Source organism: Polypterus senegalus, chromosome 6, assembly GCF_016835505.1.
Source record: "Polypterus senegalus isolate Bchr_013 chromosome 6, ASM1683550v1, whole genome shotgun sequence".
Classification (NCBI taxonomy): domain Eukaryota; kingdom Metazoa; phylum Chordata; class Cladistia; order Polypteriformes; family Polypteridae; genus Polypterus; species Polypterus senegalus.
This window is the reverse complement of record NC_053159.1, coordinates 97,763,690-97,791,436: the sequence shown is the minus strand read 5'-3', so window position 1 is coordinate 97,791,436 and position 27,747 is coordinate 97,763,690. Positions and strand designations below refer to the sequence as shown.

The window sequence follows — 27,747 nt, the reverse complement described above, 5'->3', positions numbered from 1 at the left end:
CTGGTATTTAACATTGGGAGGCCTGAGCAGGACAAACCAGCCCTTTAACTGAAGATCCATGAGCTTATCGCTTGAGTCGGACCACCCTTCACACTCCACACCCCACCAAGCACTCCCTCCAGTCCTGTCAAACTGTACTGCCCTGCAGGTCGACTTCTCTGGAATCTGATTCTGCAGGTTCCTCTTAGGCTGGGGTGGGGGGCTTTACTACTAATGTGCAGTGCAGACCGTCTCACTGGTTTTCATTTACAACAGACCAGGTCAGTTGCAGGTTGTCAACTACGCCCACCATGCACACAGCTAACACAGACTGAAGCCCCTCTTTACACGTTTATAGTGTCATTATTGTCACGAGTACAGAGAACATTGAGATTCATGAGGATTCATCCTTTCTGCTCCTTCCTACTGGATCGGCTCCAAAAGGAGAATGCCTGAAATGGTATCTCTTTGGTGTTTAGTGCTCAAAAGCAACTCAACACACACACATATTTTGTTATCTACAGTAAATACCAGGTAACAAAGTGAAAGAAGACCAGCTGTTGAATCAGGATGCAGGAACAATCAAACAATACGACTGCCATTAAGAACTATACATCAAGTTTAAAAACCTTACACGCAATCGTATGCTTCACCACAAGGGCCCCACTACTGTAACACATAAAATTCCAAAACCAGCTTCAGCCAGTTCAGGGCTTTATGGTGGAGGGGCTGTCCTTACAGCACTGGGCTCAAGCCTAGAAACAGTCCTGGACAAGGCATGAGCCCACTCATGCAAAGAACAGCACTCCACTTTGGGATAACTAAACTAACCTGCATGTCTGTGGGGACACAGAAAGAAAACTGGAGTATCCACAAAATCCACACGTACACGGGGAGCACATGCAGACTCTGAATGGACAACATCTGAATGTGGAACTCCAACCTAACCTGCTGGATTCATGAGGCAGCAATACTACCCACTGAACCACCTGACCTTCAAACCTCTGCACTATATTTTTGGTTAAAAAAAAACACACAAAAATTTTAATTACATTAAGTAGCTGCCAATAGCTAAATAAAAATCATACAATCATTTTCCTCAGGGGTTTTTCAGGGCTGTTGAACTACATTCCAAAAAAACTGTGAACTGCAGCCCTGGAAAAGTAAATCCATAAGTCAGTTCGTTTCAGACATCTCCATTGCATCAGGGATTTTCAAACTGACCTCTGGAAACGCACAGACGTGAAGTGGCTGGTGTGCAGTCCACTCCTGCTAGTTATTCAGTGGGTACGTACCTGCCCGCTTTAGCCTGCACAAGTGAACCACTCGGACGAAGAGTCTGTGCAGGGCGGGGCCTCGAGCAGGTGTACCACAAAGGGGCGGGACCGAAAGGACCGCTTTGACTCAGCGGGACGGGCGCTCTTCATCAGATGCTGCTCACAAGTCCCTGAAGACATTTGGAGTTTCGTTTTGTGCGCTGTCCTCTCGGAGTCTGGAAATGGACCTGCACCTCTGGGTACTGCTGGCCGTGTCAATCCACGCTGCCGCTGGACAACGTAAGAAGCCGTAATTATTCGGGCCACATTTAATTTAGTTGTTTATCCAAAGTGATTTGCACATCGTGGTAAATTAATACAAGCTGTTAGAGATAAAGCAGTAATACTTATTGATTAATACAGTTAAGAAGTAAAGATAATTAAAATTGGAATATAGATATATACACACAAAGTATATATATATATATATATATATATATATATATATATATATATATATATATATATATATATATATATATATATATATATAAAGTATATATATATATATATATATATATATACAAAGTATATATATATATATATATATATATATATATATATATATATATATATACATACAGACAGCATAATTTCCATTTCTATCAATCTCAGTTCTCTAAGTGGCAATGAGTATCGAAGAGGCGGGGTGGGGTATCTACATGTCGTCACTAAATAATACGGATTTACAGCCATTAAATTGTTATAGTAAACAGCATTGCCCGACGAGTCTTACTTAAATGATAAATACAGTAGTTTACTTGGTGCTGGCTGTGTTAATGGTGTATTGTTTACAACAAGGGCATACCGCACCGGTGAAAAAAAATAACAAGGATAAGCACCCGATTGGACAAGAGTAAAAGTCGCTCGTGAGTGCTACACAGCATCCAGCACATCTCTTAATCACGAATCTCGGTCAGTTTTTAGATTGACTTTGTGGACTTGAAGGTCCATCCTCACACTGCTTGTACTAAGGTCACACTTGGGTGCCCTACGGTCTGTCGTTTTTTTCCGAATCAAACCCTCCGGTGTGCATGTGGGTTTCCTCCTAAAGATGAGAAACCTAAAGTGAAGTGGATCGGAGATCATCCTATCCGGTCTGTGCGGGCAGGTACTCTTCACACTTTCAATACCACCAAATGGAAAATGAAAGATGCCTAAAAAGAACGGGTTTCCTTGTTATTCTCGTCGTTTACTGTGTGAATTTTAGAGCCAAAAATTTCGACACTTTTCCACAGTGTTTAAAATTCTCGAAAACTAATAATCTGGAACTGATTTAATTCAAAGAGTTATGTAGTCATGGAATTGCAGACGTCTAATTTAAAAATGTGTCGATTTTAAAATAAATGGACGCATTAGCGAGTCAGAAGAGCTTTTAGATTGTTGATAATTTGCACTGTTTGTAATGGAAATAGCAAAAATGCTGTGCCCTCCTTTTTTTCATTTTAAAAATAAGGGCGCCAGAGTGATTCTTCAGGGCGATACCATACGGGACTCATTTTTGTTTCCCAAAAAACCCATCAACGTGAAGGTTCCAGTATGAGCTTTTATTTATTTATTTATATCAGTAATAGGTAGATAGAAAAGATCTGCGAAATAGTACTTTTTTGAAAGGACCCTCGCTTCATGCAATCACACAGGCGAAATTTAAGTTTTCTTAACCTGTTAATGTCCTGCTAGGTTGCCTAACTAACATGATAGATGTCGGGTTTTTCTACATAATGGGATGTTTTTGAAAATGCAAATAGTTAAACCTTTATTAGAATAAATGGGTGCATTGTGAAGCAATAGTTCTACAAGGAAACATACAACACAGTAAAGAAGCACAAAGCGCCACTAAAGGACTAGGATTTTTAAGGGTGTGTGCCCAGTCACGCGGTTCTGAAGACGTGAGTATGACATTTGTCCCTGCGTGTACGTGCTTCAATGACATGCAAATAACTTCACCTGACGAGTAACTGCAAGTCACGCCTCACTGTTCCAAAAACAACAATCCTTTGCAGCGCATGAAGAAAGCCCAGAGAGCAGTGGATACAACCCAAAGCCATGCACAGCACAGTGCGGCCTTTAAGTAATCCGCCATGGCGTTCATTTTCTAAGCTCTCAGTACAGGGGGGGCATGCCCTGGGCGGGTTTGGGCGTCCTGGGGTGGTGGATTGTGCCAGTCTGCCGCAAGACACACTAGATCATACGGGGTCGATATAGGGCAGCGGTCTCCAGCTCTGGTCCAGGAGCGCTACTGTGGCTGCTGGTTTTCATTCTAACCCTGTTCTTAATTAGTGACCTTTTGCTGATGATTGAATTTTTTTTAACATTCATTCCTCTGAATTAATTAGTTTTTTCTTTTAAATGGCACCAGAACAGATATGAAGCGTGCCAACACATGACTAGCTAAATTGGGGCCTCGACCTCCAACCAATTTCACCCCAACCCGTTTCTTAATTAGGAAGCTGATTTTTATTGTTAATTAAACCAGTTATTTAATTCCATGACTAGTTTTGCTCTCATTCTGCCACAGCAGACATTTCCAAAACTTTTGATTTTCTTTTTACTAAGAACAATACCAAAATGTTTTGTGGACCTGAGCAGATCAACACTCCTGAGGCCTTCGCTTTTCTCTATTTCCAGATGTTGTATAATGGACGCAGGTTAGCTGTGTTAGATGTGTTGGCTCATTTAGTATCATTACTTTTTCGCTGCTAATTAAAGAAAAAAGAAATAATTAAAGGGTCTAAAATAGCAAGTCAATTAAAATTAAGGCAAAAGAGTTAATTAGCATCAAAAGCTGGTCACTAATTAAGAAGACAGTTAGAATGAAAACCTGCAGCCACAATAACTCTCCAGGACCAGAGCTGGAAAAGGCTGATTTAAAGCTATCGATCATTTTAATCGAAACCTCTCTGTGATGTGGGGGAACCAGCCTACCGGTGCAAAAAGCCTTGCAGACACGCAAAACAATGAAGAATATTCTTCAAAGCAGACTTCTGTCACTAACACAAAAAGGTTTGCCTGGAATATGCGTTTCAGGCTATGGAATGCTGCCAAGAATGCTCATCATTAATCACAAGAAGACAAGTCATAGTTGACACCCATCAGATATTAAAGTTCTTCTAACAGTTAGCCATTTTCTTGTAGTGTCTTTATGTAACTTTAAGTGCTAAACCTTAAGGTTTGATTTGTTGAAGTAGTCAGGGTAGCTGCTTGCGCTCCTGTTCCAACCTGGCCACCTTTTTTTTTACACTGGTGTTTTTCACTTATGTGTGTTCGACATCACAAAGCTGTAAACAAGCAAGTGGGTGTTTTTGAGGGTGTCCTTTTAGATTTCTTTAATTTTGTGTTACCAAGATTTATTTGCCCTCAAAAAATCTTCAACAGTTTTATTCAGTTTCCAAAATGAATGAATATCTACGCCATTTTTAAGTGAGGGCCCACATTTCTTGAGAAAGCCTGACAGTACATTTGACCTGACAGGGTTGCTTTTTTAAATGTATTTAAACTTTTTATTGTTTATATTATATAACATATAAGTATATATATATAATGCAAAATAAGAACAGTGCCTTTCCTGCACATATCGATCCTTAAAATCAATAAAATTATACCTGAAGAAAACAAAAGTAAACCAGCAGAAAGTGTCTTACATTAATTTTTAGGCTGCACTGAGTTTGCTGGAAGTGTGCCTTTCAAAATGTTTGATAATGCTGCATAAGAAAAATGAATTAACGAAGTAAGAAATGGTTTATTTATCAAAGTAGTTTCTTTACAGATTTGGTCACTGGGTGCCAGTTTGGACATTTGCTATTTTATTTCCCAGTCTGGACCAAGGCATCGACTCTTTGTGCCACTACCCGTTGTGTTTAAAGTTTATGTCTGAGTTTTACTTACCATCTGCACAGTGCAAAGCAAAATTTAAGTGAAAAAATTACAGCTGTCAAGCCTTAAAGTGAATGGATATACCTGCAGAATAAAAAAGTAAATACATCTGTTGTCCAGAGGCTTGTCTAGTTATCAATTTTAATGACATTTTAAATGATTAATCTTAAGCCAACGCAAAGGTACAGCAATTAGGTATTTAAATTTCAGAGAAACATAATAGCTTTTACATTTTTTTATTTAAGGATACGTTGTCGCAACTTTGAAATTACAGGAAATATAAATACAGCAGGACAGTAAAGGAGCTTGTTGTCATCTGCTGGAGTCTCAACAACTTCTAGTCTTTCTATTTTGTCCACATATTAAGAACCAAATTCAAATGCAAAGACCCTTCTCAGAGTTAGGTGGTTCTCTGTTAAGCAGTGGTTCTGCAAGGAACCACACAAACCAGTAAAGTGCCATTATGGAGCTGTAATTTGTGAAAGGGTGTGAGTATATTCATCAAAATGGTGACGTTGTTGTTATTTGATTAAGAGGTAATCTTTTTAGATTAGCAATGTTTAGTTAAAATATATATTTCCCCTTTATAACTGTAAAAAAATCTTTTCACAATTTTTCAATTATCCACAAAATGTAGTGAAAAAAATGACAAATTGGAAAAGCGAGGAATGCACGGCCTACATAACACTGAATACGTCCACTCACCATTCCATTCCCAGCGGTGCTGGAGAGCTTTGGCTGGCTCCATTGTTCTCTGTCTCCTGCACTTCACTTGGTGCTCCAGCTGGGCTGGCACTTCATCTTTAATGTTGGCGTGTTCTGCTTTATATACAGCAAGAGACAAACTGAATATCTCAGCAGTGAGGCAAATTAAATTACAGTTTAAATGTTAAGAAACATAAAAATGAAAGTACTTTTGGGCTTAAAATGCTGTCATCACATGATATTATAACATTTTATATTCAGATACAAGTTCTTGGTTGCTTTGAGATAAATATTTAAAGAATTACATTAACCAAAACATAATGTTTCATCTAGTCTTTGTTTAATTATCACTTAGTGGCAAAATCCCAGTGTTTCCTAGATTTGGATGTTTCTCTTCAGAGATGGCCATCCAAATATGTCAGTATGATCTGTAGAAAATATGTCTTGTGCATATATGGATCAAAAATGTGGACTGCAATCACTGAGCAAGACACTTAGCCTGGCAGTTTTCCAAAAATTAAAAATAAATAAATAAATAGAATATATATATATATATATATATATACATACAGGGTGGTCCAGATCTAATTGTGCAGATCCAGATCATCTGGATGACTTTGATTTACGTGGGGACGATTCCAGTTCGGCGTGAAGACGGTTCTTCATGTCGTCAGTGCGCACACTTCTCGATGGTCCGGGATTTTTCGGGTGATTTTCTATGTAATAAACTTAATAAGTTATAGCGTAATGAAAATTGCATAATTAGATCTGGACCACCCTATATAAACAATTGTAAAGTGTGGTGGTTGTTATAAGTTCTCAGGGATACATGCAGATAACAAACATAAAGTACAGAAAACACTCACGTAATATTTTCAAACTCTAACCCAATTGAGGGTCTCAGGCGGTTGCGGCCTATTCAGCATTACTGGGTTCACGGTAGGAAACGGTTCTGGGCAAGGCAGTGGTCCATCACAGACCCACTCACATAGGAGTCGCCAGACAACTTAACCAGCCTGTCTTCAGAGATGTGCAAAGGTGCCAGAGTGGTTCTACCGAGCGACGCCATAGAAAAATCATTTTTGATTCCCAAAAGTCCCGTCCACATGAAGGTTCCAGAAAGTACCATTTATTTATTTAGATCGGTGACAGGCTCTATACAATAAATGACCTCAAACAGATAATAATTGATTTGAGGAATACCAGTGAGTCGCAATTTTAAAGGACTCTTGCTGCATACATCCAATAACACAGGCTAAGTCCAGGTTTTCTTAATTTGTTTGTGTCCTGCTAGTTCGCCTATCATACATTAAAGATTTCATTGTTTGCCTACATATTAGAAAGCTTTTCAACCCAAGATTCAGCTCCATATACAAAAAAAAGCTCATCCCAGAATGAAATGGTTCTTTGTCAAGCAAAGGCTCCACAAGGAACCACACAGCCCTGTAAAGGACAATTAAGTGCCATTAAAGAACCATTACTTTTAAGCGCATTTGAGGAAAACTGAAACTCAAATCGATGAATGAAGAACATGCAAACCCCACAAGGACAACAGCCAGGCATGACATTCAAAATCAGGGTGGTGAATATGTGAGTCGGCTGTGCTGCTGTTACTGCTGAACAGGCAGGGTGGTCTAGGGGCTAAGGAAGTGGGCTACAAGCCAACTTGTGTTCCCAGCTCCATGTGTGACCCCCAAGTAGCTCCATTAACTTGTGTATATTCCAATTGTACTTTGGAGGTGTTTTTTTTATTCGAAGGGCTTTGGGATGACGTTCACTATATATATATTATTTCACGTTATGTCTCTTATAGTGCATTTTTTCCTTCTGAACTCTTCATTCTCATTTCCTAAGCAGTAGAACAAATAATAAAACTAACCGAGCACTAAGTCTATGTGGAGTCTGTGCGTTCCCTTTATGTGCGCACTGACAATTCTGGTTCTCAGCTTTTCCAAAGATGTGCGGGTGAGATGGACTGATGGGCACATCCGGGTCCCTGTGTTTGCGGCCTGCTATGGATTGGCGTCCCGTTCAGTGTTGGCCCCTGCTTCATGTGAGATGATGGCAGGCTGGACTCCTCACAATCCTGCTTTGGAAGAAGCAGGGTCAAGAAATGGGCAAGCGGAACATATTTAACTGTTGCTGTTAGCCTGGGTAACCTGCCAGAATTTTAAGCATAATAACTGTCAAAGTGGGTGTGTGTACTCTTAAAAATAAAGGTGTCAGAGGGTTTCTTCAGAGCGATACCATAGGGGAAACATTTTTGTTCCAAAAAGAACATTCCACATGAAGGTTCCAGAAAGAATCTTTGTTTATTTATATAGGTAACAGGTAACAAAAAAAATGATGTGATTATAATAGATTTGTGTAATACCAGCGGGTTCCTAATCTTAAAGAGAATCTTGTTGGATACAATAACTCTGGCTGAGTTCTGGTTTTCTGAATCTCTTCCTGTCTTGCTAGGTAGCATCCTAGACATGAAAGATTTCTGTTTTGTCCACATATTAAGAACCAAATTCAAATGCAAAGGCCCTTCTCAGAATTAGGTGGTTCTCTGTTAAGCAGTGGTTCAGCAAGGAACCACACAAACCAGTAAAGTGCCATTATGGAGCTGTAATTTGTGAAAGGGTGTGAGTATATTCATCAAAATGGTGACGCTGTTTGATTAAGAGATAATCCTTTTAGATTAGCAATGTTTGGTCAAAATATACATTTCCCTTTTATAACTGTAAAAAAATATTTCAATCATCCACAAAATATAGTGAAAAAAATTGCAAATTGGAAAAGCGGGGAATGCATGGCCTACATAACACCGAATTCTTCAACTCACCGTTCCATTCCCAGTGGCACCGGAGAGCTTTGGCTGGCTCCTTTGTTCTCTTTATTTCTCCATCCTCACACTTGGAGTTTCCTCCAGCTGCCCAACACTTCTGCTGCTGTTTGCTTGCATTGCTATTTATTAGCTTCTTTAGGGTTTTATCACCATCTGTTCTTTCCATGCATTGCCGCCATTGCAGTCTCCTGATTTTCACTCCCGTCACTAAGTCCTACGTAGCTTTTTTCCTTCAGCATTAGTCCTCGTTCTCCATGTGCCACCTTAATTTATGGACCCAGATATCTTCCTCAAGAAGATTCTTTCCCAGATTTGCAGCATGTTGTCTTTACTTTTTATTAATGTCTAACATTCAGCCCCTTACGTACATATATTATGACTTCATAAATTGGTACCTTTTGTTTTCTGGTCAACAGACTTGATTTCATCGGTCACTGTCTTCTTCTTCTTTCGGCTGCTCCCGTTAGGGGTCGCCACAGGGAATCATCTTCTTCCATATCTTTCTGTCCTCTGTATCTTGTTCTGTTAATTAGAGAACTTGTCACTGTAAATTACAATAATACTTGTTTACCGCAGCTAGTCTTACTTTAATTTCAGAACGTATCTCATAGTTTTTATTTTAAATTATTTTAGTATTTCAATTTATTGCTCCTCTCATTTTTTTTTTTAATTCTCCAGCATGTTTAGCGAATTTCAGGATCACAGGCAACTGGAGCCAATCAGAGCAGTGGCAGGACAAGGCAGGAAGCAATACTGGGTATGGTGTGCCAATGCACCGCAAGGCACACTTACAAAAAATAAAAAGAACAACTGCACATCTTTAGAAAATGAGAGGAAAACTAGAGGCAACGGAGGAGAAAACAAATCAGTCAGTGTTTGACACCAGACCAGACGAGCACATTCACTTCACACATGTTTAGCTGTGTGTCTTAGACTGACCAGTTAAGAAATAAGAAAAGTATGAAGATCTAAGAATCAAAACAGGCAGCAGACTCCAGATACAACGAAACATATTTAAAATGGCAATAATAATAATATGGGAATAAAGACTCTTCTGACCAAGAGAAAGATGTAAACCCCACTGTATGCCTCTAATCCCCCCATCTATCCGTTTTCCTAATCCGTTTAAACAGGGTAGGTCATGGGTGTACCTGAAGACAACAGTTTGTGGGAATAACGACGACAGGCTGTTTTGGATGAAAAGCAACCTCTAATGGTCATACTGGTGCCATCAGAACACCAGCAGAGTGTAATGGCAGACTGCAGTGCCCATGGGATCAGTCATGTAACACCCCAACATCACGAAACACAATCGCATTGCTCTATGGTTAAAGATAATGGTTGTGGAAGGATCATGTGACTCAAAGGGCGTTTTGTGACTGACGTTGTGGGCATTACCTGACCCACGTCACAGGGGTTGCAGGCTGCAGTTAGACTCGCCTCCATTGGAAATGTACACAACGGACTTCCATTTTGTTTGGACTGTCTCCTCAGCAAAAGCAAGCCCCTTTGAAGTGTTTTTTTTTAAATAAATTGATTATATTTTATTACTTGTAGAAAACATGGTTAGATCTCAGTGAATATGAGGCTTACATCACACTTACAAACCTCATGTCACAAGATGTCTCTCCTCTTCTGCACACTTCATTGGTCTTTGTCGTATGATTAATTCTACACCAGGGTCGCTCTCTTTTTTCAAAGTGCTATTTGAGCTCTTTCTTGTTTTCAGAGTACCTGATGCTTTACTAAATTGTCTTTTGGCCTTTATACATTTAATTGAGCAGTTTATTTTAAAAATAAAAAGTCCAACCCCCTATTTTCTTTGAGACTAGCAGTGGATTTGACTGTTTCTGTATTTTTCTTTTTATTCCAGCTACGACTCTCTCCCCGCTCTTCATTCCTCAGATCTCATCATTTAACTACCCAGGAACTATCTCTGTAACAACGTTTCAGATGAAAGCACCACTGTGTTTTTTCAACTTTGGGTTGTGTTCAAACCAGTGCAACGTTTGGGCTGTGGTGGCCAGTGCTTCAACGGGTGAGTTCCTTTTATTTTGTCTGGTAGCTGTCTTTGCTTTCTAGTTAATATGTATCTGATGGAGCGGTGGCTGAAGGAACATGCTCAGATGTGCATGGCATGTGATTATTAAGACAGGCTCCAAATCCAGCACGGGTATAACCTGGTTATGTGTTGTGTTTATATTAAAACAATGCCAGGAGTTACTCCATTTTATTGAATGACACTTGCACAAGTCAGTCTTTACTTCATAGCAGCACTTATATCGGGCCCTGCCAAACAAACAGCTTTTGCTGGTTGTTTTATACTTGCGTTCTATGGCATTTCATATTATTAATCTTTTCAGGAGGTTGTCCCTTATTTAAACACACAAGTGATAAAGAAACAATCACACATTTGTGGTGTTAAATGGTGATTACTGAACCAACATCCAGAGCCGTCACCTGCTTGTCAGTGTCAACACAGAGATAAACCCACTGGGCCATGCAAGCTGAAACAAAACTTAGCCGATCTTCTTTGTCATGCCTTCCTGAATGCACCTTTTAAACTGCTAAACGACACTTTTTACTTGTCTTCAGTCACAAGTTCCGATAGCATATTTCCATCCATCCATTATCCAACCCGCTATATCCTAACTACAGGGTCACGGGGTCTGGTGGAGCCAATCGCAGCCAACACAGAGCGCAAGGCAGGAAACAAACCCCGGGCAGGGCGCCACATACACACACACACACACACACACACACACACTTGGGACAATTTAGGATCACCAATGCACCTAACTTGCATGTCTTTGGACTGTGAGAGGAAACTGGAGCACCCGGAGGAAACCCACACAGACACGGGGAGAACATGCAAACTCCACGCAGGGAGGACCCAGGTCTCCTTACTGCGATGTAGCAGCGCTACCCATTATGCCACCGTGCCGCCATGATAGCATATTTAGCATGTAGTATATAAAGTATATTTAAACATTTTTCACACCGATTACAAACAAAATAATCTGAATGCATTTACTGCTATAACCTTTGTGGGGAAGAATATTGTATAAAAAAGTGATTCATATTCTTCTATTCCAAGTTTCAAACTGTAGGGATGAAAATCTTATACATTGTGTTTTCAGTGTACAGGAACTGACCATCAAAAAACAAAAAAGATCCATGAAATAAAAAAGGTTTACTAAGTGAATATCAGCAAAGGTATTGAACTTAAAGCCTATTACCTTAGACAAGAAATTCAACATATATCATACATGGACTAAAAGATTATTAAAATTAATATTTGTGGAAAAGTTAATTATATAAACATAAACAAATGAAAAAACGTATACAATGCCTATAAAATAATTCACCCTTTAGGGGTTTTCACATTTTACCGTTATATAATACTGGAGTTCTGCGGTGGGCTGGCACCCTGCCCAGGGTTTGTTTCCTGCCTTGTTCTCTGTGTTGGCTGGAATTGGCTCCAGCAGACCCTCGTGACCCTGTAATTAGGATATAGCGGGCTGGATAATGGATGGATGGATATAATACTGGAGTTAATGTGACAGAAAAAAAAACACTCTTTAATGTCAAAGTGAAAGCAGATGTCTTCAAAGGGGTCTAAAATAATTACAAATATAAAACACAAAATAAATGATTGCATAAGTATTGGCCTCCTTTCATGTGACACACCCAAATCCTCAATGGGGCAGCCAAATGATTTTAGAAGTCACATGATTAGTTCAGTGGAGATCACCTGTCTGGGGCTTCAGTTGATTGCAGTATACATGCATCTTATTTGGAAGGTGCAGCTTGTGGTCAGCCAGTATCATGGCCCATCCATCCATCCATTAACCAACCTGCTACATCCTAACTACAAGGTCAAGGGGGTCTGCTGGAGCCAATCTCAGCCAACACAGGGCACAAGGCAGGAAACAAACCCCAGGCAGGGCGCCAGCCCACCACAGAGTATCATGGCCTAACCTACATAATGAAGACAAAGGAACACACCAAGCAACTCAGTGATCAGGTGATGGAAAAGCACAAGTCAGGTAGTTGAGACAAGAAAATATCCAAGACATTGAATATCCCTTAGAGTCCAGTTAAATTAATCATTAAGAAATAGGAAGACTATGGCAGAGCTTTAAATCTGCCTAGAGAAGGCTGTCCACAAAAACTGTGATCGTGCAGGAAGATGATTAGTGAGGAAGGCCATCAAGAGACCTAGAAGAATTCTGAAGGAGTTACAGGTTACAGTGGCTTAGAGTGGAGAGACTGGGTAGGCAGCAACTATTGTCCAGGTGCATCAGGAGTTCCAGCTTTATGGGAGAGGGGCAATGAGAAAGCCACCGTAAAAAAAAAACACAGACATACTGGTGTTTGCCAGAAGACATTTGGGGGACTCTGAAGTCAGCTGAAAAAAGGTTATGTGGTCTAATAAGACCGCAATTGAGCTTTTTGGCCATCAAACCAAAAGTCATGTTTGAACACCACACATTATCAAAAACACACCATCCCTACCAGGAAGGATGGTGGTACCAAGATGATATATGGAGAATGGAGATAGTGCCCTGAAAGGCTTGTTAGGGTCTAGAGTAAAATGAATATATCAGAATACAGAGAAATCCTGGAGGAAAGCCTGATGTGGTCCACAAGAGACATGTGCCTCGGGAGAAGATCTGTTTTCTAGTAAGACAACAACCCAAAGCTCAAGGCCAAAACTTCACAAGCATGGCTTCAAAAGAACAATGTTTACAGTTGTCCTGGAGTGGCAAAATCAGAGTCCAGATCTCAATCTAACTGAGAATTTCTGGCCAGAACTTGACAAAGGCTGTTCACTCCCCATCGTCATGCAACCTGATAGAGTCTAAGCAGCTTAACAAAGAAGAATGGGAAGAAATGGCATCATCTAGCTGTGCAAAGCTGCTAGAGACATGAGCACACAGAAGTAAGGCTGTCATGGCTGCCAAAGGCTAATCTACTAAATAATGACTTGAAGGGGGAGGGTAATATGCAATCGGTTATTTTGTGTTTTATATTTATTCAGACCACTTTGCTGAAATATGTTTTCACTTTCGCATTAAAGAGTTTTGTTCTGTAGATCAGTGTCAAAAAAGTCAAGTTAAATTGACTGTGATTCAACCTTGTACAACACTAAAATGTGAAAGCTTCCAAGGAGGTAAACACTTTTTATAGGTATTGTATATATAAAGTATATATTTATGTATATATATTTTGTCTCATTCTAATAGCTCTCTATTTCAAAGTAGAAACAAAGCAGACAATGTAGAACGTCGTAAAGAATTTAAAAATGTAGGCGCGGTACACACGCACAGCAGGTTAGAGATAATGAAAGTACAAATATTTCAAGTCTCAAAAAAAGGATAGGAAAGATCGCATTAGCGCAAACAAACGGAAATTGTTACTCGGTGAAAAAACAGAACAGCGAAAAGAGATCGAATATATTCTTCGGATTTAAAGTTTAAGTCGGAGACTTGTAGATCGTCTAATTCGTGTTGTCAGCGAGATTTAAAAGATTCCACAAACGTTGTTGCGGTATGAAGTCCCGTGAGACGGAGACTTTTAACATGAGATTCTTTCAAGTCACGCGCTACTTACAACTACAGTATTTTCAAACAAAACCACGGTCATCTAACCTCAGTCCTGTGAATGCTTAAGTCAACCACTCTTCCTGCGCTATCAGCTCTTATAAATTTTATCAGGACAATAATTTTATATGTTCTAGATGACACATCAACGACAATGCGAAGAAGAAAGAGCATGGACAAACATTTGAGAAAGTAATTTTATTTACTGGCGAGAAAGAAACGACATTCACTCACAAGCAGTTATAAGTTGCGTTGTTACGATGTAAGCCTAAACATGGAATCTAAATTCAATGCGATCTTGAAGAAAGGTTAATTCCAAATATTGTTTTTACAAAAGTTTTAAGGTAAAAGTGAAAATAATGCGGGCAGCACGGTGGTGCAGTGGGAGGCGCTGCTACCTCGCAGTTAGGAGACCTGGGTTCGCTTCCCGGGTCCTCCCTGCATGGAGTTTGCATGTTCTCCCCGTGCCTGCGTGGGTTTCCTCCCACAATCCAAAGACATGCAGGTTAGGTGCATTGGCGATCATAAATTGTCCCTAGTGTGTGCGTGTAACCTTTGCTGCCCGGAGTTTGTTTCCATCCTTGAGCCCTGTGTTGGCTGAGATTGGCTCAAACAGACCCCCGTGTCCCTGTAGTTAGGATATAGCGGGATGGATGGATGAAAATAATGTAACAATTCCCATGAAAATAACAATCTCTATAAATTGTATATCCAGTAAATCAAATACGGGTGGGCGAGGAGAGCCCCCTAGTAGTTTAAAGAAACACTTGAAAGCAACAAAAAATGAAAGGTCACAAGTTCAAAAGTATATCTTAATTTTGTCCCAGCAAATGGCACTGTGGTAGCCTTGAAATGAGCAGAATTCATAATTAGAATCTAACAGAATAACAAGCATTTCAAGAAAGAAACCTCTTCTTGCAGGCTTTACTGTTATAAAATCAAAGACCTGTTGGTCATCTGAGCCTATCAGCGAACACAGACACACCCACACATGTTCTTATTGGTGAGCTGTGACCAGGACTGCCTCCCAAAAAAAAAAAAAAAAACAAATATTACTGAGTGAAACTGATTTCTGATCTGGGTCTCTAATCAGGCAGCCAAGCATCTTTAACTATTATGCTTTCAATTAAATCAACCAAATTGTCACAATGTAACACAAATTGCACAGCGCTGGAAAAGCCACCCACCAAACCGCATTTCGTTGTAATGCAACGATGCAGCTTTGTTTCAAATTGATTTTCAGTTGTCATGCATTGTAATAATAATCATTGTCATTATCTGTTTCTATTTACAATGCCTTAAACTTTACAAAAGTAAAAAAAAAAGTCATAAACTGTGTTCTGAACACTGATAAGCAGCTTTCTGTTACCACTTATCCAAGCTTCCTGCTTGACTCATCATTGTGAGTGCTCTTCTCAAACTTAGTGAATGTTTTTAAGCTTTCCAAAGAAAGCGCTTTACTGCATATTTAATTCTGTAATGTGCCTTACGCAGATCATCCTTAAAAAATAACAATCTGACTTGGTTTTTTTTTGACAAGCATTTTGTTGTGGTTCTCGGTGTGTCTAGAGTATGATTTGTTCTTGTGACATGCTGTGAAAAGTCCATAACATTTGTATCCATCTGTGGAAAAAAGGGGAGCCAGCAAATGTGGGGATGGGATTAGACATCCTGAAAAGTAGAACAATGGTAAAATCTACAGGTCCATGTTTGAATATGAGCCATGTTGGTGTCTGTCTGAAGTTTGCATATTATCTCCATGTCACAGTGGTTATTCTGCTTATTCCCTGCAGCCTAAAACTGTGTGCAATAGGTCAACTGGCATCTCTACTTTGACCCAGTACAGTACAACTAAGTGTGGGAGTATGGCGGCATCTCTAAGGCTCTGGACTCTGTCTAATACTTTAATGAAAACGCAGATTCAACAAAGGATGGAGGATGTTAATTCATTGCTGACTAAACATTCAGTCGCTCCTTTATGCAGTGCATCTGACTGTTACAGTTACAGTAGATTCTGAAATCTCATCCGTTTCTTCTGCAGTCTTTATGTTGCATTTTGATACACTACATAACTGAATAACTGATTCCTCCAAAGCATGATTGTGTTTACAGTATAATTGTTCCTTTCACAGGTGTAGCAAACTTTCCAGTTGGGAACTCCTTAACTTCAGCCGTCTTCACCTCATCTCAGTACAGTGCTGCCTTCCAAGCAAATGGCTTACAGTATTACATGGCTTTAGTGGGGAATACAACATCATTTACTTGTAAGCAACCCACTCCTATCAACAGTGTCATTAGAATCGGCAGTAATCCAACCTGCACGGGAAACGACTGCAATGGACCAGTGCCTCCAAACACTGTTGTCAGGTGATTAAACTCACTTTGTGTATTTCATTCCTGAATTAATAAGGACAGGGACAGTATTTTTATGACTGTTATACTGCTATTGCAGCATTTAAAAAAAATATACACTGTACCTAAACATAAATCACACAATTACCAGCAGCTGCATCTTTGATGATGTAATTCGTTAAGTCCTCTTCTTCAGCAAATTCATTCTTCTTTTCATGACAAACATGGTAATACAGGGGCTGACACTGCCGCTAGGGTTTGAATTTCAGAATGGCCACACTCTAGGTGGAGTTTGCCCTCTGTGTGGAGGGGCTTTTCTGTGGGTACTCCAGTTTTCCTTCCCATATCTCAAAGACATGCACTTTAATTGGTGAATTTAAACAAGTAGGCTATGAACTAGTGTGTGTATATTTGTATGTGTGTGGGTGTGTGTGCAATGGACTGATGCCCCAGTAACACCTGTAGAGAAACCATGGCTATCCACAAACCTCAATCCAGTTCATTTGGATGGTAATTAATCTGTTCTTTATTCATATATTTACAAGCACAGGCTCATTCTATGCCATGTTATGATTTGCAAAAATAAAAAAGTGCTTCAGTGGCTTTATCCATCTAATATACAGTAAGCTGATTACATTCTGTTGGATGCACTCATTATTGGCGTTTTGCAGTGTGCCATCTATTGGATTGTATTACCAAATACCATATAACTGAGGTAACAGAAAATTGCCACTATAACTTAATAAAGGAAACTTTAAATAGAAAAAAGTATCAAATAAAAAGAATAACAGAGGGAGTAGTAATCTCATGCAAGTCCATTAAATATTCTAGTGATCTGTTTTCATTACGGTAGCAAAATAAGAGCAGGAATAATAATGAAAATAAATACCAGATTCCATTAGCAGCTACAGTTGTGCTTGAAAGTTTGTGAACCCTTTAGAATTTTTTATATTTCCGCATAAATATGACCTAAAACATCATCAGATTTTCACTCAAGTCCTAAAAGTAGATAAAGAGAAACCAGTTAAACAAATGAGACAAAAATATTATACTTGGTCATTTATTTATTAAGGAAAATGATCGAATATTACATATTTGTGAGTGGCAAAAGTATGTGAACCTTTGCTTTCAGTATCTGGTGTGAGCCCCCCTTTGCAGCAACTAAACATTTCTGGTAACTTTTGATCATTCCTGCACACTGGCTTGGAGGAATTTTAACCCATTCCTCCATACAGAACAGTTTCAACTCTGGGATGTTGGTGGGTTTCCTCACATTAACCGCTCGCTTCAGGTTCCACAACATTTTGATTGGATTAAGGTCAGGACTTTGACTTGGCCATTCCAAAACATTAACTTTATTCTTCTTTAACCATTCTTTGGTAGAACGACTTGTGTGCTTAGGGTCGTTGTCTTGCTGCATGACCCACCTTCTCTTGAGATTCAGTTCATGGACAGATGTCCTGACATTTTCCTTTAGAATTCTCTGATTTAATTCAGAATTCATTGTTCCATCAATGAAGACAAGCCGTCCTGGCCCAGATGCAGCAAAACAAGCCCAAACCATGATACTACTACCACCATGTTTCACAGATGGGATAAGGTTCTTATGCTGGAATGCAGTGTTTTCCTTTCTCCAAACATAACACTTTTCATTTAAACCAAAAAGTTCTATTTTGGTCTCATCCGTCCACAAAACATTCTTCCAATAGCCTTCTGGTTTGTCCACGTGATCTTTAGCAAACTGCAGACGAGCAGCAATGTTTTTTTTGGAGAGCAGTGGCTTTCTCCTTGCAACCCTGCCATGCACACCATTGTTGTTCAGTGTTCTCCTGATGGTGGACTCATGAACATAAACAGTAGCCAATGTGAGAGAGGCCTTCAGTTGCTTAGAAGTAGCCATGGAGTCCTTTGTGACCTCGCCGACTATTACACGCCTTGATCTTGGAGTGATCTTTGTTGGTCGACCACTCCTGGGGAGGGTAACAATGGTCTCGAATTTCCTCCATTTGTACAAAATCTGTCTGACTGTGGATTGGTGGAGTCCAAACTCTTTAGAGATGGTTTTGTAACCTTTTCCAGGCTGATGAGCATCAACAACTCTTTTTCTGAGGTCCTCAGAAATCTCCTGTGTTCATGCCATGATACACTTCCACAAACATGTGTTGTGAAGAGCAGACTTTGATAGATCCCTTCTCTTTAAATAACACAAGTTGTCCACTCACACCTGATTGTCATCCCATTGATTGAAAACACCTGACTCTAATGTCACCTTCAAACCAACTGCTAATCCTAGAGGTTCACATACTTTTGCCACTCACAATTATGTAATATTCAATCATTTTCTTTAATAAATAAATGACCAAGTATAATTTTTTTGTCTCATTTGTTTAACTGGTTTCTCTTTATCTACTTTTAGGACTTGAGTGAAAATCTGATGATGTTTTAGGTCATATTTATGCAGAAATATAGAAAATTCTAATGGGTTCACAAATTTTCAAGCACAACTGTATAAAGAGGTCTTGTTGGCCTTATAGGACCTGAGTCTAAAACCCCAGTGGTCATCAGCTACTGCCCCTTGTGTGACAGTCAATGGGCTCCAATGTTTTTGTCCTTTCTCTGTCAACCTTTTTTATTTCCTATCATTTTTTCTATTTAAAATGTCCATTATTAGGTTATAGTCTTGGTTGTATAAATCATCTATTAGAATCTAAAATGCAATATATCAGTACATATAACAAACACCTTTGAATGGTTTTGTTGAGAATGACCCCCTTATGTGAGTGTGTTGTGGGTAATCGAGACTGTGGTTAAACTCTGCTGAATACATTTTAACTAGATGGTGCTTCTGCACTTAGATTTAAGTGCTAGATCATGGTGTCAACCAAGGAAATACATAGTCCACAAACCAGGTCGCCATTTATTAATTACTAGCTGTGTAAGCCTGTGCTGTAAAAAGCCCGGGGTCATAGAAACTATTGAAATCGTCAGAAAAAGAAACTGAAATATAAAGATATCAGGTAATTGAAAGGAACTACTCTGGGCATCTCTCTCCTAGAAGGATTCGTTTTGCTGACGTGCTCGCATCGCTTGTGCATTAGCTGTGGAAGGAAAAGTAATAGGGATACCGTTTTGCAGATGTTAGTGGCTAAGTGACTTTGTCTTTCTTCTGAGGTTTTGTTTTGCTGACGTGCTGGCCTCGCTTGAGTTATTAGCAGCTAAGCAAGTTTTCTGTTTCCCTTACCCCGTCTCTACCTCTCACTTCCGGGCTGGACAGACACACACTCTTCCACGAGTAGACGTTTACATGTAAGACAATGTCCCCAAAATAAACAGGCACTTGAGGGCAGTTAAAAATGCAACAAAGAGAAGAGCAGCAAAGTAAAAATAAGCTCAGGGTGGTTTAATGGTCTGTTAAGATGTCAGTATTTGGACGGGAACAGCAGTCGGTTCTCTCCAGAATGAGATGTGCCAAGTCAGGGAGCATTTCGGTTTTATAGCGGAGGGACAGGAAGGGGTGGGCTCAGTTTCCCTTCTCAGGGCTGTGAAATCAACAGCCACAACATGTCCTGGAGTGGTAGTGCTAACCTCAGATTAACTCAGAAGGCATACCTCAGACGCGCATTTGTGACAACCAGTAGTGCACAGTTTATCATGGACTGGTATCCGTGGAACTGATTCCATTGGCATCCATACAAAGTGAAGTAATGTACAACCTTTCTGACTAGCCCTCCAATCCATATGCAAACCTGGGATTTTTGCTTCATTTCACACTACCAGTCAAAACAAGCTTACTTGCCCTAACCTTTGCCCTACAGTGCGGCCGTGCCGGTGCGTTATTAATGTTTAACCCTTTCAGTTCAGCCCCATTGTTTTAGACCCTCCGGTGGGACTGAACAATAATGCAAAATTAAAAAAATAAAACAGTTTCAAATCATTCATTTCCTCATTGGTATAATTAAAGCATAGTGTTTTGCCACTAAAATGCTGCATTGCATGCCCCAATACCCACATGCAATATTTTTCTTTCTTACTACAAAAATGGCCAAATTGCAACCTGCCCCCAACCCTACTTCATGGCATTCTTGAACATTCTGATTCGATTAGGTGCAGTTTGACAGGTAGACTATTATCTACTAAATGAGAGCGGTGTTACAACTTTCAAATGACTCCACATTACGCTTTCTGTACTTCAGGAGTTTTTTTTTTTTTGTAAACATGTTTATGCATCTTGCAACTATTCTTGTTGTAATTTGGATACACAGTATACTTTCTTTACCAACTATAGATATAGTCTAACAGAGTAAGATCTGCCCTTCAAAATATATATGCTATGGACATTTATTTGAAAACAATAAAATCTGAGGAAAAGAATTCTGGTTTTGTACTGCTTCACAAAAGTACAACTAGACTTATTACCTGTAGATATTTCAAAACAATTTTATTCTTAGTTTTCCTGTCACGTTCACCGACACCTTTAAAGTGTTTGGAAGTTTATTCCAACACTTATGGAAATAAGAAAACATTCAAAGTGCAGTTTTTTTTGGTAAAAACAATACTGAATTTCACCAGCTTATTCTCCTGCAACATTTGTGTACAACATAACTAACAGAATCATTCTAAAAGAATTGAACATGAATATTGAGTGAAGGGAGATGAAGTTATAGCCAGTTAAATTAAAGCAGCGGTAAATGGATATAAATGAAGCTGAGTTTAAAGGGTTAATCAAGAAGGCCGAGCTGTTCCCATTAACCTGAGTGTAAACAGAAACTCCGTGTCGAGTTTCCATGTAGGCCTTCCATGCTATCCACTTGCTGCATCTTGACGCTCCAGTGCACAAGCCTTCACAGGACTCACACCATTCCTCACACTCTGAAGAATTAGATTTTGATCAAGAATGTATTTTATATATCTTTGGGTGTAATTTATTCTAACATTTCTTTTCTCCTTTCTATTTTTTAATTTTAGAGTGAGGTACCTGCTGAGTGACAGTTTAAATACCAAAATTTTTCAGGTGACAGCGTGGTCCTCACCTATCAAGCTTGTAACACGTAAGTGATTGAATTATTTCGATTTTCTGAACCAAATCCACATAATTTCTGAACTCTGGTGTATCAGGCTCACATGTTCCCCTTTTGCAGAAATTGTTTACTAGAGAATTATGGGAAGTATTGAGCTGCATCTCTCCATTTGGGATTACCTGTCAATCTAACAAACACATTCTGAGATATGAGAGGAGAACCACAGTAAGCTTAGACATGAGGAGAAAGTACAAACTCGCACAAACAGTGACCAGGCCTGACATTTAAACCAAAGACTTCAAATCTATGAGAGACAAGTGCTAACCACAGCATCACCACGTCTCCTCATCATTTAAGTAGCATATCACTTTATATTTAGTTTATTAAACATGAAAAAGAATGCAACATATATACAAAATAAAATATTCAACATAATAAATATGCAACACATACTTAATCAAATACAGGAGTCCACTTTTCTAGAGCATTTGCTTTCTGTAATTATCCTTCTGCAGGAAAATTTAATTTGGACATCGGATAAAAACAGGTCAGTCATAGGTGTGAAGATTCATCCACTCCAAAAATCACAACGTGTCTCCCAAATCCTATACACTTTGGTCAAATATTTAATATCATGCACACCAGATTGAAAAAATGACCATTTTAGCTAAACTTACCTTTAATGGCTTATCTTTCTTTATTCCTGATCTGCTGGGCCAGGAGGGAGCAATGTTGGTCAGTGGCTGCCGGTTTTTGTTCCATCCCAGATGCTTAATCCTTATCAACAGAAGATCCTACTTATTTTCATGGTGTGTTATTGTTTTAACTCTGCAGTGTCTGGTTATTCTTATATAGTGGATTTTTCCTTTACAAGGATATCATCCAAAAGATTTGAAGCCTAAAACGATAAGTTTTTCTCAGTCCTTAACTATTTTTCTCTTCAGTTTCCTTCCAAATATTTTAATAAACCATTAGCCACAGTACCTGTTGCAGGCAAGTAATAGAATAGTTAAAAATATTTCCTATCTGTATTTGCATGTGTGTGGAAGCCTCTTCACCTGCACTGCCTCTTCTCAGCGTGTTCCTGTAAAATCTGCTTCTCAGACTCGGCCTTTACTAACAAGGCGCCTTTCTCACCTCCTGTCTTGTTTTTCAACCTGCTATCTTTGAAGGGGACTCTCTCTGTGCGGCTCATACACCTTTACTCCTCTTCGTGCGTCTCACACTCACCCTTCCTCTTTTGTGATGTCACTAAAACCAAACTGACCAATCAGAATGCTCAGAGAGACTGGACACACAAACCTTAGCGTTTAATTATATTGGAGATATAGTTCACCATGAATATACACAGCTGTAAATGAAGGCAAGCTACACAGAGAACTGCTGGCACCTTTGTCATTTGCATTTTCTTGCTAATAAGGGGCAATTAAAAACAGAGAATGCAGCTGTTTAAGGCTAAAATCAGCAATTAAGGGTTCAAAAGTGGGACAACGAAAATGAAGCAGTAAAATGTCACTTGAGCAATAAGTGCTTCATCAGTAATAAATGACTTCTCATGAAGTAGTTGGGTTGGAACAAAAACCTGCAGCCACTGCAGCCACTGATAGACTGAAGCTTTCCTTTTTGGGTTGAGTGCCAGTTATTTAAGAAGTATTGCTTTCTTTCTCTTTTTAGCACTGGATTACAACAGCATCGATACATGGTTTGGGAAGCGATCTGGAGGAATGATTGTCATCACTTCCATTTTATCCTCCCTGACAGGAATTCTGCTGTTGCTGTTGGGCGCGATGTTCATGCTCACATGGTCAGTTCCAAGATTTTAATTATCTATCAATTTAGTGATCGTATAGTGTTGTTCACTTCTATCCATCTAATTTTTGTGTATGGTGACTTATATTATCATTCTCTGTATCTATTTATGGTATTAGCTGCCTATTATTAGCTATCTATAGACAAGCTCTTTCTCAAATTGACAAGTTATTATACCCACAAGAATTTGACTTTATGCATGTCCAGTGTTCATTCTCAAAATCTCCTTACTTCCATTATATACATTGAATCCTACAACCCTAATTCCAGAAAAGTTGGGACAGAATGAGAAATGCCAATTAAAAACAAAAAGTAAGGATTTGTAAATTTACCTTGACTTGTTTTCAAGTACAAACCATATAAAGACAAGCTTTAACCCTAATCAGCTGTATTGTTCTTTGGAGATATACATTTATTCTTAAGCTGATACGCGCAACACGTTCCAAAAAAGTTGGGATGGGGAAGCTAGGGATCAATAACGATATGAAATCAGAAGATAATGTGAAACAGGTGAGGCACTTGAGTTATACAATGTAAGTAGCCTCCAATTAAGGCCTAGTCCTTCAAGAGTAAGGATGCCAACAGATGAATCAGTGAATAATCCAGCATGTTCCTAACAGACAAATTAGTAGAATTTTGGACAGTTCAGTCTCTGCAGTACACCTTATAATGGAAAGATTCAAGAAATCCTGTCAAATCTCATTGCGTAAAAAAACAAAGTCAAAATCTGCTTCTGAATATATGAGATTTCTGATCCCTCAGACGTCAGTATTTAGAAAACAGTCATGCATCTGTATTGGCTCTCCTGACATGGGCTCAGGAATATTTCAGTAAATCTTTGTCAGTCAATGCCATTTGCCAGTTCATCCACAGATGCAAGTTAAGGCTCAACTATGCACAGCAGAAGCCATACATCAACACTGTCAAGAAGTGCCACTGACTTCTCTGGGCTTGGCTTCGTCTGAGATGGAAAGTAGCCTAGTGGAATCCTGTTTTGTAGTCTGACAGGTCAACATTTCCAATAGAGTTTGGAAAAATAACAGCCGTCCTTTTCTCCGGATCAAATAGGAAAAGGACCATCTAAGCTGGTATCAGCATCATGTCCAAAAGGCAAGCCTCTGCCATGGTATGGGTGTCTGTCAGTGCCCATGACAAGGGAAACTGTGAGGCCGCTATTAATGCAGAAAGATACACATACATTTTGGAGCAACTGACGTAATTTTATCCAGAGATGCACCTGCATTTTCCAGTAGGACAACACCAAACCCCATTCTGCCCAGATTACAAGTGCATGGATACTTTAGCGGAGAGTGCAGGTACTTGATGGGCCAGCCTGCAGTCCACTGGTTTTGAACGCAAAACATGGCAATGAAGGCACCATACAATTGTGCATAATTGATGAATGGGGGTACACTTCTGCTTGCTAAATTTAATCAACTTGTGTCTTCAGTGCCCACATACTTGATAAGTGATATGAAAAGAAATGGTGATGTGACACAGTGGGAAGCACTGTTCATACTTTTCTGGAGTGTGTTGCAGTCGTCAGGTTTGACATGAGTGTATATTCAAAAAAATGAAATTTACAGAGTAAAACATCAGATGATGTGCTGTTGAAGTGTTTTCAATTTCATACAAAATGAAGAGAATTTATAAATTTCTTCTTTTTGGTTTTATTAGTATGCCCAAACTTTTTTCAAACTGTGATTGCAGGATACAAACTAGATGTTACATGCCCTGCTTCTCTATAAGTGACACCACAGAGGTGTCAAAGCACCAATGACATACATTGAAGCGATGTGAGCATTGCCTTCAGGCGTAGTACACTGATCCACCCATCTTTGTGCCATCTTATCATTTAGACTTTACTTAATCCATCAAGTGGAAAGTATATTTCTGTAGAATGTCCCTCTTAATAAATGGCACCAAGCATCTCGGAACATTTTCTGCGGCATCTCTAACACCTTTTTAGGTTTGAAGCTCCTACTGAGTCACATTGCAAATTTCTGTAGATGTGTCACTTACAGGTGTCTGAGTGGATCGCACAAGTTCTTACAAGTTCAGAATTCACCTCTAAATTTCAGACACTACCGAAAGCAACTACTGAGTCAGTCAAGGCTAGAAGTTCCAGAAGTCATCAAGAGGCTGCAAAATTGTCACATGCTGCATCGTTAGCATGTGCATTGATTGATTTCAGTTTGAATGCAAAATCTCTCTTAATGAGAACTGGCCTTCATGCTATCTGCTACTTTACTGCGTGGCAGCTGCTTTCTCCTCTAGGTAGAAGTGAACAAAACATTAATACCAAAGCCACACGTGAAGTTAATAGGTGTGAATGTGAGTGTTTGTGGGTATATCTGGGAGTCTGCTTAGGTGTCAGTCCAACATTGCAACAATTGCTCCCCCAATGAGATTTGCTTGTCCTCATCCATTAGGTTGAACAGATTCATTAAACAGATGAGGACATGAGTTCCAAAAAGAGAGCAAGTAGTTCTGGACTCTAAACCTATAAATGATGCTTGTTGTTTGACCCAACCTCAAAAGTCCTACTTCATTCATTTCTCATTCATGCTTATCGCTGCCAAGCTTTGTACAGCAACATTTGATAAATGTCTTACTGGTTTGTTTTATTTTTGCTTTCACTCTCTTTTTTCAGCTCTGGCTATTTCCAAGGAAAAGAGGAAATTAGCACAAATAATCCTACTGCCCTGGGACCTGTGAGCATGAAGCAGTATAGCTTCCACCAACGTACAACCCCTCCGAGTACCACAACCTCCAGCGCTGATCCATGAGATGCCTTCACAGATTCATTTTAGCCACGGGCTCATGACATGTCCAACACATTGACCGGCCTTTTCTGTTGCTTTCTGTCATGTTTTTACTGCCACTTTGTGCCTGAGTGATAAGCCTGCCAGCCATGCTTCTGATATCCGGTGTGGGGAGTTAAAGGGCATCTCAAAAGATGGGAAGCCATTCTAGTTCATGAAAAGCTGCCTGGCATGCCGGGTTTCAGTGAAGTTAAAATGTTTTCCTTTATTTTTTATATAACGCTTAAACATAAGAAGAATTTAGAACGTTTGAAATGGAAAGGCTACCTCCGTAATTTAGAATAAAGGATGGGTGCTATATGAAGATGAAGGAATCCCACTAGCCAGAACTAGGCAGCTTTGGACAATCATCATAATTTTCTGATGGACATACATAAAAACTATTTTTTTTTTAAATTGGTGATTTGTACTAAAATGACACATTTCTGTAAATAAAAGAAGCTTAAACGGTTGAGTTCACTTTTAACTGGACTGCCTTCTGACTTTTTGTTGCATGTAACATTTTTAATGGCACTAATAATTTTTCTTTGTTTGTAATTTTCAATAATAGCCCTCATGTTGAAGTTCTTTACTCATTAATTACAATTAATTCAGAGTCCAGGAAGATCAAATGGCGCACTACAGTTCACACTACAAATCAGTACCTTTAAAAAAGAGACATTTTTTACTTTTCATGTCAATGTTATCTCTTCACAGTCCTGGTATGTGTTAAATTGCCACATTCATTTGTTTTCTAAGGTGAAGCATATTTATAAATAAAAAAAATACGTAGCCTGTTCTTGTATTTTCAAATGGAAATTTTCAAACATGAAAACAAAACCTTAAATGTATTGAATATGCCCATTTTTCAAGTCAAGAACGTTATCAAGTATTGATCTGCATCGTGAGATTGCACGCATATTGTAAAACAGCATGTCCATAGGACAGAGAGAAACATTTTTGTGATATTCCACCATTTAAAAGAAGACCCGCTGTGCACATCACCTTAATGTTTGTCTTCCTCTGCAGCAGCCTTTCAGCCCCAGGCATGTGGTTTCACTTTAGGATTGACGTTCTTCAAATTTGACAGCGAGACAATGAGCACTGATAAGCGTCCCGCAATCTCTCAGCATGCACTGTACAATTCTATCATTTGCTTGTGGTGCTTCAGTCTGTTTCATTGTGGTTTGATAATCGATTGTTTTCCATTTTCCATGCACAAGACCCACCACAGAAAGTGTGTAAATGTGTGTGAATTGAGTATTAATGTCCAGGTGGTCTCGACTCTTTCAAAAATCTAAGGCTTTTATAGAAAATGTAATGCATTGTAATCAGCTTAGCTCAGATTTATTGTTATGTTTAGAAAGTACAGTGAGACTCATATATTCAGGCTTCCCCAAAACACACCGTACTGCCACTCAATGTGACTCTCCCTCCCTAGGCTATGTAAAA

The 27,747-nt window shown here is 39.2% G+C and overlaps 1 protein-coding gene across 1 annotated transcript; it reads left to right on the top strand.

The window, feature by feature from the left end:
* Positions 1 to 1,358: 1,358 nt before the first annotated feature.
* Positions 1,359 to 26,782, top strand: LOC120531326 (uroplakin-3b-like). The gene is made up of 6 exons (XM_039756623.1): positions 1,359 to 1,535; positions 10,580 to 10,744; positions 16,445 to 16,679; positions 21,630 to 21,712; positions 23,357 to 23,486; positions 26,145 to 26,782. The coding sequence occupies exons 1-6, from the start codon at positions 1,478 to 1,480 to the stop codon at positions 26,278 to 26,280; spliced, it is 807 nt and encodes a 268-aa protein (XP_039612557.1). The 5' UTR covers positions 1,359 to 1,477; the 3' UTR covers positions 26,281 to 26,782.
* The last annotated feature ends 965 nt before the right edge of the window (positions 26,783 to 27,747 follow it).